General features: G+C 40.0%; 1 protein-coding gene across 3 annotated transcripts in view; it reads right to left on the minus strand.

Annotated features, from left to right (window-relative positions):
- Window positions 1-2,221: 2,221 nt before the first annotated feature.
- Window positions 2,222-14,729, minus strand: part of LOC119646797 — a 50,529-nt gene continuing 38,021 nt past the window's right edge. For 2 of the 3 annotated variants that reach the window (XM_038047388.1, XM_038047386.1), the window contains exons 2-3: window positions 2,524-2,713; window positions 2,222-2,459 (exon numbers count right to left, since the gene is read on the minus strand). In XM_038047388.1, coding sequence (XP_037903316.1) covers window positions 2,364-2,459; window positions 2,524-2,713 — 286 coding nt within the window. In that variant the 3' untranslated portion in view covers window positions 2,222-2,363. Of the gene's footprint in view, window positions 2,460-2,523; window positions 2,714-2,984; window positions 3,026-14,729 lie in introns of those variants that run through there. The other variant, XM_038047387.1, reaches the window with a different exon arrangement.

Genomic DNA, 14,729 nt, shown 5'->3' on the forward strand with positions numbered 1-14,729 from the left:
GATTTGAAATTTTATATCTCTCCATGCTGATAATATTTTGCGATTTATTCATCAGTGGACAAAGCTTTTGTTTCAGTGCAAGCGCATGTCATTTCAGTTGAGCTGTATGTAAGTGCCGGCAATCTGTACGGTCAACATTTGCCAATTCCTTCATGTGATATATTTTTGTCCTTTCGCTTCTCTGTCAGCCCAAATGTTCAATTGACTGCAAAAGGCATGACTGAAGGAAAGTCGTCATCGACTAACGTAAGTCAATTTTTGTTTCGTTCGGGAAAGTTGACTTTCACGAAAAGCAGCTAATATTATTCCAAAGTCATGAAAACTGTCAGTCCAACGGGAAGGACCATATTAAACAGCGAAAAGAATAATGTTGGTCAAATACAATGAAACGTACATAACGGGCCAGCGGACGGTGTAATGTCAGTCTAAATTGAAAGTTTTCGCAATCAGAAGTGACACATATTTAATTAGGGTAATGAACCATAAATGGTTCAATCAATCCAATTATAATAGAAATGATATAAGTTCCAGTCGAAATTAATTCAAACATAATTTTTTTACGAGTGAGTGTTCAAATTTTTTGTTCAAAATTATACAGTCGCTGATAATTACTATTAGGTTGTTACACATGAAATGGCCGATTTGGCAATCAAGTGAAGTTAGTTGCGATTTTCCTGTATCAAACTACCACCAGTTGGCGCTGTTGGTGTCGGATGATGAAGTATGAATCCTCCTATATTTAATCAAGGAGTAATTTCAGTTTTGACCATCGTTGTGAAAACAGTGAATAAAAAAAAAAAAAAGGATGGAAAAGAGCCAAGAACGTATACTTTTTTTGTATGAGCTTAAACTCGGTCATAAAGCAGTGGAGGTGACCAGGAACATTAACAGCGCATTTGGAGCTGATACGGTAAGCAAACGAGCCACACGGCGGTGGTTCGAAAAATTCCGGTCAGGCGATGTAAACTTTCAAAGTGAGCCACGTAGACTACCAGGATCATCGATTGACAACGACGAACTGCATTTGCTAGTCGGATCCGATACACGTCAGTCTGTGAGAGACATTGCAGAGAAACTGGATGTACACTATTCGACAGTTTCCCGGCGCAATAATTTGGAAAGGTGGAAAAGCTTGACAAATGGGTTCCGCATACCCTTACGGAGCAAAACATGGCCCTTCGAAAGGAAATTTGCAGTTCTTTACTCTCCTGCAACAGGATATTTTGCACATGATAGTGACATGTGATGAAAAGTGGATATTATACGACAATCGTCGCCGATCAGCACAATGGCTATGGGATGAGCCACCGAAGCATATGCCGAAACTGAGCCTCCATTCGAAGAAGGTAATGGTGACTGTTTGGTGGCCTACAGCTGGAGTTATCCACTATTCTTTTTTGGCACCTGGAGAAACGATAAATGCACAGAAATACTGTGCCCAACTCGTACCAAAAATTGAGTATTGAACGGCCGAGATCAGTCAACAGGGATGGTGTGATACTCCTTCACGAATATGCACGACCTCATGTATCCAGAATAACGATTCAAAAGTTGAACGAATTGCAGTTTAAGACTCTGCCTCACCGGATCTTTCGCCAATCGACTACCACTTTTTTAAACATTTGGATCCTTTTTTGCGGAAAAACAATTTCGGAATGAAGAGGTTGCCAAAATTGCCTTCGATGAATTTATCAACCCCCGACAGTTGGACTTCTACGAAACTGGCATACATGTTCTTGAATCTCGCTGGGAGAAGTGCTTTGAATCGACTGGCACCTATTTTGATTGAATAAATAAATTTTTGTAAGCTTTAAAGTCGTTTCAAATTTTAGTACCAAGACGACCATTTCATTTGCAACAACCTAATATTTTTACGAGCGTTTGGGAATATGTATAAGAATCCTGTCTGTTTTATTATGAGATTTGATTTATCGTGGTAGCAAATTGGACTTTTCTGTAGTGAGGAGATATGGATGACAAATTGTAAATAAACTTAGGGCTGCAGGGAGATGTTGGTGCAGTTCGTTTGCCACTTCTGTGGTGTGGTATTCAGGAGTGACTTATCTTAGTGGTGACGTTTTATGTGTTTGTTTTCCTATTGGTAAATGTGAGCCCCTGGGGTGTCCAAGGTTTAGTTGTACATGAGGTTTGTTCTCCTACGGGCCTCTATATTATTTTTCCCAATGGAACCTTATTCATGAAGCTCAACATTGTAACAAAATAGAAAAAAACATTTTATTATTCAGAATCATATAATAAAATGCAATAACATCAAAACGAATTAAAATTTACAATAAGTTTTATGTAAATGGATCATATGTACAATAATGAGAATCACAATGTTGTCTCTGCTCGTTGACGATTCAGTGGAAATTCCGCCTCCTTTCTACCAATCCTGCATGCGTCAGCACTGAATAAATCTCCCAGCGTGGTATTTTGTCTGAATGTCGGTCAAACACCTGCAGAAACATTTAGTCCTAGGATGAGAACTCTTGGGAAAAAGATAATCAATGAGATACCCACCAGCTGCTCCCCAGGTCCAATCCAACTAGCATACGCTAGAGCTTCCCTTATGCGTGGAGTTCTGTAGAAGGGGTTTCTTAAGAAGTCTGGTAGGGTTTGCTCCATTGCATCATTCTCCACCACGGCAATATTTTGATATTGAGCCAAAGCTGTACTGATGATTATCGTTACGTAGATGATTTTTCGCAACCTGAAAGCAGAGTAATACCTCGTTAAAATAATATGCAGTTGATAAATCTCTGTAGGTTCAAGAGAAAGGGAACGTGTTTGTATGGTGGATTTCGGAACGCGAGACGAGTTTTCATGATGTTGTTCATTCCATTCAGAGCAGTCATATTCCTCAATAGTCTCGTTTTCGGTCATTTAATCAAAACAAAATCACAAACTGAATTTATTACGAAATAAATATTGAATATAAAGAATGGAATGCTGCATAAAAACTGTTTTACGCTTTTATAAACATGAGACTCATGCATTTTGGATAATTCATATCTACTTTTTTGTCACAGTTCTGTAGTTGTATCTATGAAAAACGAAACTTCAAACAAACGAAAATATCTCATTAAATCCACTATATCTCAGATAATCACTAGCTTACAATGTTATTATGAATCGCAACTGGTCAGTGGATATATTTCATTACTAACAAAAGGAAAGAAGCATTAATTAAAAGCTTTCAGAAAAAAAAATTCAATTTTCCATTAGGCATTACACTCTTGGACAATCGAATGCGTACGTAATCTTCAATCAAATATGGAGATAAATCTCTTAAATCTTCGGTGATCTGAGCGTAACAAGTTGGCAACAGCATTCCACTCGGACATTTCTTACGCATAATAGCCGGCGCTAAAAACATTGCATAAACTCTGACGCCATTTGAAGCTTTGTTAACAATAATAGAAGATGCCCAGATGATGGTTGGTGACTTTCACAACTACTTCAGTAATTTTTATGTTTTTCCGATATTAGCGCGACTTTTTTGAGACAGGAGCCAATAACGGAGATGAAAGGCTGCAGGATTTTGTAATAATTCATTATCAATTGGAACTACCCTAAGGTAGCAGAGAGGTTGAGGTGGGTTGTAATAAAGCAATCTAATCATCAACTACTAAGCGTCTAATATAGTACACAGAAATTCGGTATTATTACAGATTGTGGGATGCTTTATGAGAAAATTGCAATCAATTTAGCACATTATAACTAAAAGTCTGCTAAATTCAATCACTATAAGATTAGATAAGTTAAAAAAACGTACTTTTGGTGCCCAGATCTTCATTATCTTCAATTAGAGCTGACACATTTGATTATGTAGGTGTTTCTGCACACTTTCCTAGGCATATTCAGAGGTTAATTACTCACAAAACAAACCGTGAAGCGTCGGCATACCTGGCCAAATAAAGTTGCCCAAGTGATTCACAAGAGCGAATTTGAATGCAATTATAAGTGGCGCCTTTTAAAATTTGGGATGACTCAAATAAATATTCGAGGTGACTATTGTTAATCAAACAAACCGCAAAAGTGGTGAATATTGACTGGTCAGAGAAAAGGGATGACTGACAATTTCGTCCGTCCAGAGGCAATGTGAGAGGCTGCCTATGACAGCGTAGCCACGGTAAAACTGTACACGGCCATGAGAGAATTCCGAATCCCGGTGAAATTGATAAGGCTGACGAGGCTGACCCTGGCCAATGTGCGAGGCTAGATAAAACCAGCAGGATCATTATCGCAATCATTAAACAGCAAACACGGTCCAAGACAAAGGGATAGGGGAGGGCAAAGAACCAACAACATCGAGTCGCACTGGTCAAATGAAAACAATAAAGATAGGAGACTACAACTTTGAGACCGTTGAAAATTTCCCCTATCTAGGGTCGAAAATCACAGCCGATAACAGTTATGACGATGAAATGACGCACGGTTGTCGGTTGTCAACAGAGCCTATGTCAGTTTACAAAAACTGTACTATAGGGTCAAAGCTCTTACTGTAGAAGACAATGATCTTGCCAGTCCTTATGTATTCTTCGGATACCTGGGTTCTTAACAAGAAAAATTGCGAACTCTTGGCCGCGTTCCAAAGAATTTTTCGCCCCTTGTATGAGGATGGACGTAGCCTAGATAAAAACGAAATCTATGCGCGATACCACTATCGTCTGGTTGTGGATAAAATCCGGCTCGACGGGTTGCGATGGATGGGTCACTTAATCCATATGGATGAGGATGATCCAGTTCGGAAAGTCTATAAGAGCAATATCCACGGTGGAAAATGAAGACGAGGCAAACCCTGCCTAAGATGAAGCAATTGCGTAGGTCAGGACGCCAGACAGTTTTTAGGGATATCGACGTCACACTTATCTAAAACAAGTCGGGAAATCGGAAACTTGACGATTCAGGTATAAAGGATTTTGTGTTTTCCTATGTGAGAAGTATAACGCACTTCTCCATTTGCTGACAGCATTGACTCGACATATTTAAATTGCTCAGTGCTGTCACCTTCAATAGCTTGCCCAGAATTGAGCGAATAAATATCTCGGGTGAATGTTATCAGCCAATGGAGAACTGCTTTTTGAAATTGCTTCACGCATTAATGCGACCTGGATGAGGTGGCGTTCCACAACTGGTGTTCTTTGTGATCGACGTATCAGCGAACATCTCAAATCTAAAATTTACCGCAATATCGTCCGTCTGCCGCTCTCGATTGTTCTGAGTGTTGGCCGACTATAAAAGACAATGAAAGGCCTCTTGCGGTAATGGAGACGAAGATGAAGTGCATGAGAGCTATGTGTCACGTAGTTAAAAACTCTATTGTCCTCTAGTTTTTAGAAAGCGATTTGAATAAACAGGAAGAATAAGGATAGGAGAATACAACTTTGAGACCGTTGATAATTTCTCCTATCTGGGGTCGAAAATCACAACCGATAACAGCTACGATGATGAAATCTGCGCACGGTTGTTGTCAGCCAAAAGAAACTATTTCAGTTTACAAAAATTGTTCCGCTCGAAACGTGTCACCATAGGGTCAAAGCTGTACAAGACAATGCCAGTCCTCATGTATTCCTCGGAGACTTGGGTTCTTAGCAAGAAGAATTGCGAACTCTTGGCCGCGTTCGAGACAAGACTCCTCCGAAGAATTTTTGGGCCTCCTACATGAAGATGGACGATTCCGTAGCCTACATAACAACGAAACTTATGAGCGATATCATGACCGTCCGGTTGTGGATAAAATTCGGCTCAATAGGCTACGGTGGGCGGGCCACTTAATCCGTATGGATGAAAAAAGTCTATAAGGGGTCTATAAGGGTCTATAAGGGCAATATCTATGATAGAAAAAGAAGTAGGTCAGGACGTTAGGCAGCTTTTAGGGATATCGAATTCGTGGACCTCGGCGCAAAACCGGGATGTCTGGAGTTCCTTATTAAGGCAGGCTTTGAAAGCAGTTAATTCCCGCGAAATTGCTAAGTTTGAACTGCTATAACTTTGGCGTTAATGGTCAGATTTGTATACGAAATATTGTTCCCTTTGCTAATACAAAATTTGGAAGTCCTAGGATGAATTTAAGGGGGCTTTTCCAGTAAATTTCTAAAAGTTGGTAATATACTTTTAGTAAGTTTAATCGAGCATATATCGGAATGGGTCATATTTTGAGGCCTAGATTTTATCTAAGCGCACCACTCTGATTTCTGATTTTTAGGTTAGGTAGTTTCCGAAAATGGTTCCTGTCTCACTTTAAGTACGTACATTTTGACTCGTCACTCGCGCACTTTGCCATTCACGACAAAACTTATACCAATTGAAAGTACTAACCGAAACCTTTCATTTGATATCCAACACGACTATATCCGGTGAACATTTTTTTTAAATCCCCCCTTTGCATGTATGGGGAGCCCCCCCCTTTAAATTCCAACTAAATTGGTGCCACTCGTTGTATACGTTGGATTTCATAGTTCCCATCTGTCCACTAAATTTCGGATCGGTTTAGCCGTTTTGGAGAAAAATGCGCGTGACAGACAGACAGACAGACAGACAGTGAATCGATTTTAATAAGGTTTTGTTTTACAAAACCTTAAAAAGTATGAAATTTAAATATCTATCAACATTTTGAAAGAGCTGATTTTGCTGCGCTATACGACCGAACAGGAATGTGACTGATTATGCTCCTTTTTAAGATTTTATATGAAACAAAATTTTCAGAATTGATTCAACGTCTGTCGGTCTGTTACAACTCACAGGTTTTGGAAATTTCTCACACAAGATGAGGCACAGCGTTCAGCTTCCAATATTCCAAGTTGTTTATCATGGAGAAGAGGAATGAATCCAAGCTATGATAATTTCTGCACTTGACGAAACTGCTCTTTGAATGCAATGAAATCCATAATCCCAGCGGAAAATCAGCCGTAACGCAATTTGGAGCAGACTGAGTCTTGATTCCGTTAAACGGCAACACCACATTAGTAGGGAGATTACCAAGTTTTGGATACTTGGACCTTGAGAAGTTAGAGTGGGCATACTAAAATGCTACAATAAAGGGGCGACAAATCGACTGCAATACTAAGTGCCACTATGCAGGTAGATAATTTTGCCTGCATCGTGACTATGAAGCTTAACTTTTCAGGAAATGGTCGAGATCGACATAGCTTTGAATATTTTGGGGCATGAATACATTGATTACAGAAGCTTTGGGAAGCATGCCGCAGCATATGGTGTTAATCACCAAGACGGCAGCGAATTCAGGTCGACGAAAATGAATAAATGAATTCGAACTACACAAGGATTAGTATTTGGAGTTGACGGTAGCGGATACTAAAATATCTACAGCTTCGACAAACTTTTTCCATCGCGGCGTAGCAGGATTCAGCAATTGGAAATTCCTATATTGGATGGTAGACAAAGACCAGGACTTAGATACTGTCGAAAAAATGCAATATTTAAAAATGCATGTGACTGGAGAGGCAGTACTTAGACATGTTCCACAAGCTAACTGGCAAGGACCAGTTTGTAGGCATTAGGACTGACTTGATTGCCAACATGCAGAAGCTTGGCATTAATGCAGGGAAGTGGGATAATCTGATAGCTTTTTCGACTATTCGGCGAAATAACTCTGAGAATCATATACCGGAGCCGAAATCCCAATCTAGATACGGTCTTGCGTTCTTTTTCAAGTAGCTTCAAAATGCTAAAAGCTTTGAATATACACAAGAAATCATTGAGAATCGAAGCGCTGGCACGTCCGTGAAGGAACAACATACGACACATCCAATAAATGCCCCTGTCCGCAACAATGTGGCAAGTTTAAAGCGATGAGCTGGGAGCAATGTGAAGAAGTGGTAAGGAGTGGGTTCTGTCACAACTGCTTACGTAAAGGAAGTACTATAAACACTTGCCCATTTATGTTCAGATGCCGCACGCATGCTAAACCCCATCGTTGCTCGTCAACAACCATGCGGCTCAGCCGAACAAGACTCTAGTACCAATCGCGGAAGTCACGAGAAATCGCAAAACCCACCAGGACAAGTGACCAAAGCCAGGATTAAAGCAAGAGACGTCTCTTTAGAGTTAACGGCGCTGAAGCCTCACAGCGGAGTCTCATCACTGAGCCAACAGTTAGAGCTCAAACATAAATACAGTCATGTGAGAATTTTGAGAACAGCCTTCAAGGTTCGATTGAAAGGGATCGTCACTTTCCAAATAGAGGCTAAAATATGGGAGGGGGTTATCAGCGTGGCAGAATTGGTAACACACTTCAAGGCCCTGATCCAACATGGATTGTTGCGCCAACGATTATTATTATTATTAATCTTGCAGTGACGCTTCATACGGCATTCATGGGCGAATCGACATCTTGCTCGGTGTAGATGTCCCCAATTCTGTGGCAGTGCTAGGTTTCCGTGCTCAATCAGTGTAAGGGTTCGGAGCAGCTTCTCTTGGATCCATCACCGACTCGATACATGTCAAGAATTCCACGTCTGTCGTCGTCATTGGAAAAAAAGTAGAATAGTACGATCACTCTTGCAAATCATCGAATCCACCAATTAGTGAGAGCTTAACCACAGAAGATAAGGCTGCAGTCAAAAGGGACCAAAAACAATGAAATGGGGAGAACCGGCGAGATTTAGAGTGAGGTATCAATTCAAGAAGGGTGATGAGCACGCACACAGTTCACGTGATTTTCAACAAAAAGTGCATATAAGTTTTTCCCAACTAGATAGCCGAGTAGTTAGAGCACAAGGCTGTCGTAGGGTAGGTCGCGGTTCAAATCTCACTAATGGCAGTGGGGTTTGCATCGTGATTTGACGTCGGATACCAGTCGATTCAGCTGTGAATGAGTACTTGAGTCAAATCACGGTAATGATATCGGGCGAGCAAGATGTGTGAAGTGTGGGATGAAGAGATCTAGCATAGCAATATATGGTAGTAATTGCAGTGCTGCCACTGCGGTATACCATTGAAGTCTGCGACATCGTTACAGAGTCGGTGGCAGATAGCTCATACAACTGCTTACAAGAATAATTAATGAATTGATCGTGTCAGGAGGAAAAAATGAGACAACTTATGCAGAGCATTTCCATGAGCCATTGGAAATCCTCTTAGTTTCTCCGCTGCTTGCACAGACTCAGAGCCACTGGTGCAAAATCTACGATTAAAGCGCTTACTGTTTGTCCTTCAACCCCCCACACTGAGGAGAGGAACACACTTAAGGTAGCGAGTGCAGTAATTGTCAACTCAAGTGGGAAATGGAAATAAGCGCAGAAAGTACTGTTCCTCCTAAATACAGGCGCTGATATGTGCATATATCCGGACTTCAAAACTGAAGGAGCAAATAACCAAATCAGTTATGAAAGATCTTTTTGAATTTTTATGCAAGAATATTTAGGTACACGATGCCCCCTTTAAAACAATATATAGCGTGCGTTGAATATAAGCGATATCCAATTCAATGTGATACTGAGTTTTCATCTCCGAAGGACTAGTTATTTGACGCGGAAGAGGTAAATCTGAACTATCATAACTTTGTTAATAATAGTATGCTTTCCGCAAAATTTGTCAGTATGATTCTTTAATCCAAAGCCTGTTTACTTAGGAATGAACTCAGAGGGGGTTCTCTGTAAATTTTCAAAATAAAATAATATGCTTTTCTTAACTTTATTTGAGAAAATATTGTAACGAAGGGTATTATATTTGGAGGCCTAGACGCCATGTGCACGGATCACCACATTTTTTCAAAATTTTCGGTTCGGTTCTGAAAATGGGTCCTTGAAGCAATTACCTCTTTTGGGCCCCCACATTCCCTTGACAGCCAATGTCAAAACTAATATTTACCTCAAAAAGTACTAATAGAGACCTTTCGTTTAGTATTCTACATGACAAAATTCGGTGACAAAAACTTTTGCACCTATCTAAGGTCAACGTAGAACAACGAAATTCACCGCATGGCTAGGGGTTCGCAGTTTAAATCTTCTCTCCAAAGTTCCTGTCAAAAGGTGTAACCATTTCTGAGAAAAGCGCGTGTGACAAGCAGATAGACAGACATCCATGATGTAACACCTAATCGTGGTTCCACAAGGCAGTGGGAGTTTTATAAAGTTTTGTTTCGAAGCGAGCCACGCACCAACTGCAGCAGCAATCACAAATTTGTCGCCAATAACGACCCCAACGGCTACAAGCAGAGGCACCAACATCTTACCAGCCGGTACAACAATGCATCGTGAAATAAATGTGCAAAAAATGTCGCTATCTTGGGTTTGGTACACAGTGTTTTCGTTGCAATGACCAGCGTGCCTATTAGTAGCATATCCAGGGCGATTACAAACCATGTCTTCAACCGTAACAACGGCCCGAAAAAGCCCAGGGTGTATATCCTGTGATTAGCATAGCGGACAAGCTTTTGAACTGAAAGTTGCCGGACTTAACTTCAAAGCGTTTATCGATCGAATCAAACCTGCTTACGAGATGATCGACGACATCTAAGGTAACTTAATATCGGGTCAACCGAAAAAAACGATCGTAACAATCCCCACCTCTGGAAGGAACATCCCGAAAATCGGTCAAGCTCTCACTTGACAAGCTGCAGTTAGAAACCCAACTAAATTCGGTTTCAAGTTTATTTAATGAGTTAGTGTAATGTTGTTTTGGATAATATCCAGGTGGATGACTCCCGAATATTGATTTCATTTTAAACAAGACGTTTCGTGCCTCTTCGATTCTATATTTTACCTCCTGGGAATCGTCCCAATATAGATGGGAGGCTACAACTTTGAGACCGTTGAGAATTTCTCCCATCTAGGGTCGAAAATCACAACCAAAGCTATGACCATGAAATCCGCGCATGGCTGTTAGCAGCCAACAGAGCCTATTTCAGCTTAGAAAAACTGTTCCGCTCGAAACGTCTCACCATAGGGTCAAAGCTCTTACTGCACAAGACAATGATCTTGCCAGGCCTCATGTATTCCTCGGAGACTTGGGTTCTTAGCAACAGGAATTGCAAACTCTTGGCCGCGTTCGAGAGAAGAATCCTCCGAAGAGTTTTTGGCCTTCTACATGAGAATGACGGATTTGGTAGTCTACATAATCACGAAATCTATGAGTGATAGCACGACCGTCCGGTTATGGATAAAATCCGGCTCAACAGGTTGCGATTGGCGAGTCACCTAATCCGTATGGACTTTGACAAGAAACATCATTGATTGAGCGGAATGTCTGCAGCAAGACTTGATGAGCGAAGGCATCAAATTACAGAAGTAGGATGCTTACCGCCATGTTCTCTTCACAGCGTCGATCGAGAAGTTAAAATCTGGGACGGCTATTAAAACTGTGCAGAGGGCTCGCTAATATATTCATGCAGGCATCCAACATAAAACGAGTTCCAAGGAAAACTGCGCCCGTTCTGAATGCAATTAGCGTCACTTTAGGCAATTCCATGACATTGCAATTTCTCACCCATTAATTCCATTGGCATTCATGAATTTTGTGTAGCAATTTTTTTACGGGTAGATCAGTAGCAGTGGATAGTTGAATTTTTAACCCCGTCTTCGGAGGGCCAATGAGTTTATGGAGGGCTTGCTGGTGAACCCAAAAGAAAATTAATGGCCCGCAGGGTCTTTTTATTATATCATTAGGGATTGGGAGAATATATAAGAGGAAAGGGAGTTGAAAGTTCAATTTTTACCTATAATCGATACCACATCTGTGATTATTAGCTCTAGTAATCGATTTGAGGTAGGATACTCTTGACGTTCACAGTTGGAGTCATCTCATACTCATGGATTCGACCTCTAACGGCGAGCTGGAAGGTTTTCCCGGCAAATAGAGTTAGTCAGTTGGAGTCCAATCTAGAAGAGCCAGATATTCTTGGCGGGCAGAATGTTTGGAAATAATAAGTTATAAAGATACAATAGGATAAGTTCGTAATATCATAAATAATAATCCATTTAGTTTGAATATTGTGATGATGTATTTCGGCTAAAACAAGTAAATATATAAACGTATTATAGCGTTAATTTACAACAATTTATACGCCATGTATTATTTCTGAATTATGTAATCAAAGTTTGCAAATACTACTGGATTCATGGTAAACATAAGCGGCTGCTCATATTACATTCAACAATCGAAACATATGTATGTACACAAGTAACTCAAATTCGTTTCTTACATAGACGTTAACGAGCTTGCATAAAAAATGCATTGCTTAAGGAAATTGCATGAGAGCTGACTATTGACCTAGGAACGGCATAGCATTTGTTAATGTAATATATGGGCTGTGTGAATCTAGTTAAATTAAGGAATTTAAAAAACAAGAAAAATATGTGCATCTAAACCAGTTTCGGTGCAATTAAATTTTAACGTTGTTTAAGTAATTGAAGTGTTTATTTCCAAACTTGCCTGGAGTCTGTTCCCGAGCTTGAAGACATTTCTTGACTTTCAGTCAGTTCGGTTTTGAGAATTATCATCAAAGTGACCAAATCTTGGTAATTCTTTCTAATCAAACAAACCAAAAAAGTAGTAAATATTGACCGCTCAGGTCCATAGGTGCCTACGTATAACTACAACGAAGGAGATACCCGTGAACGAATGATCGTTTGTTTTTTGGTAGCCAGTTCTAGAAGATATTTCGGACGCTTGGAATTATATTCCCTTTTTCGTCATTCATGTGTTTTGAGCCTGGTGCATTGGGGACTTTAACGAAACGAAGAACAATATGAATGACATGTCCTTTCGCTATCATGTTGATGAGTCCTGTCTGCATTCATACGTGTTTGACATCTCTATTCACTACGAAGTCATTAGGAAAATTTTTATTTTATGACATCATTTGTTCACTCTATTCCGAAATTTACGTAGATTTTCTTTACTTCCATCTCAATTACTTTTTGCTTCCCCGTCCAACCACCCAACCTCTAACAATTTTCTTTTTTTTCTCAAGCCACTTTCTTTCTTCAACTCTTACAATGTAATCCACATTCATATTTTCAATTTCTTTCTTCTCTATCAATAAACATCTTAAACTTGATTTTTTTAATATCATCATATATTTGGACGACGCCGGCACTTTATGTAAGCAAAGACTTTGAAACGTTGCTTCACAAGTAACTACTAAGCTCTATTTACACGATCCGGCAGCTAGCGTGTTCTGCACCTAACGTGTCAGATACAAAAGAATCCAGCAGCAGACGTTCCGTGTCCAGGACGAGGAAAAATATTCTTTTCAAAAATTATCACCTGTGCGGATACGGAAAGCCTGCTATGTATACTCTCATAGAAAATGTATAGAATAATTCTTTTGTGCTGGCGCGTTCAGTGTTGGACACGTTAGTTTCTGGATCGTATAGATAGAGTTTTAGTTGGCACCTTCATGCATTATGTACATTTAAAGACTGACTTGAAATTCATGTTACCAGCTTTTATTATACAGGGTGCGGCAGCATAACTTCCTTTCTTCAAAACTCAATAAAAACTATTGTATGCATCGGAAAATATTTATTTATTTTTTATAATGTAGGTATATGTCTAAAGTTTTTATTTACATTGTTTTGAAGATCAAATCTGTTAGGTGATGTCCCCCATTCTCCATACATTGCGTAAACCGATTTCTGGTTGGTGTCAGCCCAGTAGCGCATGTTTTGTTTGTTAACCGACCCACACAAATGAAAATGGGCTCCATCGCTAAAAAAACAATAGCACCCTCGTGAACGACATCAAGAAGAAGCTCACACGCGTTCATCCGAGAATTGAAGTCACGTTCTGGAAGTTCCTGCACTATCGCCATCTTATAGGATGAATAACCGAACATCCGCTTGAAAAGTAAACCTCAACGGCAAAGGCACGCTCCTCACTATTCCAACGCATGATGCCGACTGAACCGTGTCGGGACATCTTCCCATCTTGAACGAGACCACTAGCGCTCCGCTATGACATCAACTTACTGAGTGGCGCGCATTTTAAAAAAGGAAGTTATGCGCACCCTGTACATTAAAACTTGGTGTTTACTCCTCTCTCGAATAATTTAGACGATTGACAAGTACAATGCAGACAGTCAGAGCAACATCCACTTCACCAGAATACCTTCCAAAACTGCTACACAACGAATAGTAACCTCTATGGAGACTCACTTTTACTGGCTTTCACTGCTAACTCTCCCAGTGGAAGTTCTTTATAATGGTCTTTGCCAATCGGTCTGCTGTTGTTGATCTCGTACCAACCTAATTGCCCATGGGGATAATACATAGCGTAATAACAATTGAAAGTAAATAAACATTTTTATTCATTGCAACCCAACGATATATGGGTTGAAGGCAGTAGTAAACAGAAAGAGTTCTTGAGAATTTGAGAATTAAATTTTAACAGAATAATAATTTTGAATTCAGATAGGGAGCCGAGGAATAAAGGACTTGATGCAAAGGGACTCGTAAAAATGTTATTGGAAAAGAGGAGGATGTAAACAAGTAGATGAATTTGCCAGGAAACTGCGGGGTATGACGAAGGATGGAAGGGGATTTTCTGTGAGCTATGAAGCTAGCAGAAATGACAAATGGCTGGGACCCAAGATTGATGACATATGCGGTATTCTCCTACTAATATGCAGTGCTTACAGGCGATATCATAAAGCAGGGAACTCGCAGTAGTATTTATTGTTGGAAGTGAATTTAAAACAAAACTGTTTGATTCATAGCAACTTTCTGAAGAATTAATTTAATGTGTCAAAACTCAACTTA

This window comes from Hermetia illucens, chromosome 1 (genome assembly GCF_905115235.1).
Source record: "Hermetia illucens chromosome 1, iHerIll2.2.curated.20191125, whole genome shotgun sequence".
In the NCBI taxonomy this organism is placed as follows: Eukaryota; Metazoa; Arthropoda; class Insecta; order Diptera; family Stratiomyidae; genus Hermetia; species Hermetia illucens.